We start from the raw sequence: 3,560 nt of genomic DNA, 5'->3' as shown, positions 1-3,560 counted from the left end.
ACTCACACACACAAACACTCACACACACACACACACACACACACACACACACACACACACACACACACACACACACACACACACACACACACACTCGATCTCATCAGGACCCCGCAAAGAGGCGAGTTGACTCCCTCAACTTCCACTTCGACACCGGAACCTTAAAGAACTGGCCAGGTGCAGGCAACCCGGACGCAAAGGAGACCGGGACTTCCGGTGTGTCACTTCCGCTTCCGGTTTCACCAGTATTTCCTTTGGTCGAGACCAAAGCGTTTCCAGTGAGGAGTTTGTGGCGTCGGAAGAAGGTTCGACGAGATTCGAGATCCCGCCAGGATGATCGAGGTTGTTTGCAACGACCGTCTGGGGAAGAAAGTCCGCGTTAAGTGCAACACCGATGACACCATCGGGGACCTTAAGAAGTTAATCGCTGCCCAAACTGGCACCCGTTGGAACAAAATTGTCCTTAAAAAATGGTACACGATTTTCAAGGACCATGTGTCTCTGGGGGATTATGAAATCCATGATGGAATGAACCTGGAACTTTACTACCAGTAGAGAAGTCCTCCTCCTGTCCTCTCCTCATGCTCCAACCTCAGCTCTCCCATTGCTATGGATGTTTGTTTTGAAAAATTCTCATTAATAAAGACTTAGATGCTGCAAAAAAAAAAATGAACTATACAACTTGTGGGCGAGGGGATGGGAGGGAAAAACTGGGAGATAGCCAGGGAAGGGGGGACATTGTCACAAAATTAATGCACTCCTAACCTGACTTATGTCACTGTAACCCCTGTGTATATCACTTTTATAATAACAATAAAAATTGTAAATAAAATTAAAAAATGAGGTTGAGTAAATTTGTGTAGAGAAAATGTAATGCATATTTGATTACCAGGAGAAAAAATGAACAATGTAAATGTTGTGAGGGTTAAATAAGTGGCTGTATTTTGTTTTGCTTGAGTGTTTGAAGGTCCACATCAAACTAAATATATTTTGGGGGTGGGGGTCCGGTCGTGGGGCCTGAACTTTGGGCCTGGGGGCTGTCCCTCAGCTCTTCAGCTCAAGGCTAGCGCTCTACCACTTGAGCCACAGCATCACTTCCGGCTTTTTTTCTTTTTGCTTATGTGTTGCTGAGGAATTGAACCCAGGGTCTCATGCATGCAAGGCAAGCACTCTACCACTGAGCCACCTTCCCAGCCCCCTTATTTTTTTTAATTGTGAAAATACAGTTCAGAGGAGTTACAAGTACATGGGCAAGATAATGAGTCCATTTCTTATCAAGCATTGTAGCCTCCTCCTCTGTTTCCCCTTCCCATCCCTTCCCATGCTCCCGCCCTAAAACAACAACAACAACAACAAAACCCAACCAGGTACTGGTAGCTCACACCAGTAATCCTAGCTACTAAAGAGTTTGAATTTTGGGGGCTGGGGGTTTAGCCCAGCGGAAGGGCGCCCGCCTGGCAAGCACAAGGCCCTGGGTACGGTTCTCAGCTCTGTGGGTTCGGTTCTCAGCCCTGGAAAAAAGAAAAAAAAGAAAAAAAAAGAGTTTGAATTTGGGAATCACATTGCAAAGCCATCCCAGGCAGGAAAGGTCATGAGACTCTTCTCTCCAATTAACCGCCAAAAACCGGAGGTGGTGCTGTAGCTCCAAGTGATAGAGCACTAGCTTTGAGTGAAAAAGCTCAGGGACATCACCCTGGCTGGCCCTGAGTTAACCCTTCCTGACCAACCCAAACCCAAAACAAAAACAAATATCCCCTAACTGGGGACTGTGACACACACCTCTAATCCTCTCACTGAGAATGCTGAGGCAGGGGGACTGAGAGGTTGAGATCAGTTAGGAAGACATTATCCCAAAATAGCAAGGATTGAGGGAACAGGTCAATGATAGAAAGCTTACCTGACTTACTCAAGGCTCTTTGTTCAATCCCCCAAAATATAAATAAATCAGGAAACACTGGTGAATATATAACTATTTTCTTACCAGACCTGGTTGCAAAGAGCAGAGGTGTCTGTCTGCCTGGCCCTCAGGTACCCTAGTTTGTAATATCATTTTTTAAAAAAAATATTTTTTATTGTTAGGATACTGTACAGAGGAGTTACAGTTAAATGAACAAGGTAATGAGTCTATTTCCTATCCAGCATTGTTACTCTCCCTCCTTTGTTTTTCCCCTACCCCCTAACTCTTCCCTCCTCTCCCCCACAAAGTTGTAAAGTTTGTTTTCAACATAGTGCCTTGAGCCAGGCGCTGGTGGCTCACGCCTGTAATCCTAGCTACTCAGGAGGCTGAGATCCGGGGATCGCGGTTCAAAGCCAGCCCGGGCAGGAAAGACTGTGAGAATCCTATCTCCAATAAACCACTAGAAAACCAGAAGTGGCGCTGTAGCTCAAGTGGTAGAGCACTCGTCTTCAGCTGAAGAGCTGAGGGACAGCGCCCAGGCCCAGAGTTCAACCCCCATGACTGACAAAAAAAAAAAAAAGAAGTGGGGGCCTACTGGAGGGTGATTTGGGTCATTCGGGGGGTGCATTTCACGGGGATGAATGTTGGCAGCTAGGCGCTGGTGGCTCACATCTGTAATCCTAGCTACTCAGAAGGCAGAGATCTGACCACCATGCTCAGATTTGGTGCAGTGGCTCAAGTGGTAGAGCGCTGGCCTTGAGCAGAAGAGCTGAGGGACAACAGCCAGGCACAGAGTTCAAGCCCCACGACAGACAATAATAATAACACAACAAATAAGAGGATTCCTGTCAAAAATAATCAATTTAGGTTCACCGAACCGGGGTGGGAGAGAAGAAATCTCCGTGGAGAAGAAATCTTCAACCAGATCCTTTGCCAGGAGGTGTATGCTTAAATGCAGGGAGTGGGGCTATCCGACTAGTACCCACAAACTCGGAATTCTGGTACAAAATGATTCCTGAAGGTACAGAAGCAAAAGTTTTTGCAATGGTGCAATTTCCAGCTTTCATCGTGACTGTGGCAGAGTGCGAGTCTTGAGCAAAAAAAAAAAAAGGCCAGCGACAGCGCCCAGAGACGGAGCTCGAGCGCCAAGTCCTGAGTTCGAACCCTACGACCGGCACCAAAAAGAAAAAGAAAGCAAAAAGGCTTTGTGGAGCCCGACCCGTGAATCCCACTGATACCCATCAAAGGAGCAAGACTCCACATTAAAAGGGTCTCAAGTGAGGCTGGGCATTGGCCATGAACTCGCCCAGACAGACAGACAGACAGACAGACAGACACACACACACACACTCACACACACACACACACACACACACACACACACACACACACACACACACACACACACACACACACACACACACTCGATCTCATCAGGACCCCGCAAAAAGGCGAGTTGACTCCCTCAACTTCCACTTCGATACAGGAACCTTAAAGAACTGGCCAGGTGCAGGCAACCCGGACGCAAAGGAGACCGGGACTTCCGGTGTGTCACTTCCGCTTCCGGTTTCACCAGTATTTCCTTTGGTCGAGACCAAAGCGTTTCCAGTGAGGAGTTTGTGGCATCGGAAGAAGGTTCGACGAGATTCGAGATCCGGCCAGG

The 3,560-nt window shown here is 47.6% G+C and overlaps 1 protein-coding gene across 1 annotated transcript; it reads left to right on the top strand.

Annotated features, from left to right (window-relative positions):
* The first annotated feature begins 333 nt into the window (after positions 1-333).
* LOC138839552 (ubiquitin-like protein 5) lies at positions 334-570 on the top strand. Its single transcript, XM_070039122.1, has one exon. The coding sequence runs from the start codon at positions 334-336 to the stop codon at positions 553-555; it is 222 nt and encodes a 73-aa protein (XP_069895223.1). The 3' UTR covers positions 556-570.
* The last annotated feature ends 2,990 nt before the right edge of the window (positions 571-3,560 follow it).

This window comes from Dipodomys merriami, unplaced genomic scaffold (assembly GCF_024711535.1).
Source record: "Dipodomys merriami isolate MVZ:Mamm:240054 unplaced genomic scaffold, mDipMer1.0.p SCAF_3, whole genome shotgun sequence".
Lineage (NCBI taxonomy): Eukaryota > Metazoa > Chordata > Mammalia > Rodentia > Heteromyidae > Dipodomys > Dipodomys merriami.
This window is presented reverse-complemented; position numbering and strand designations above follow the sequence as displayed.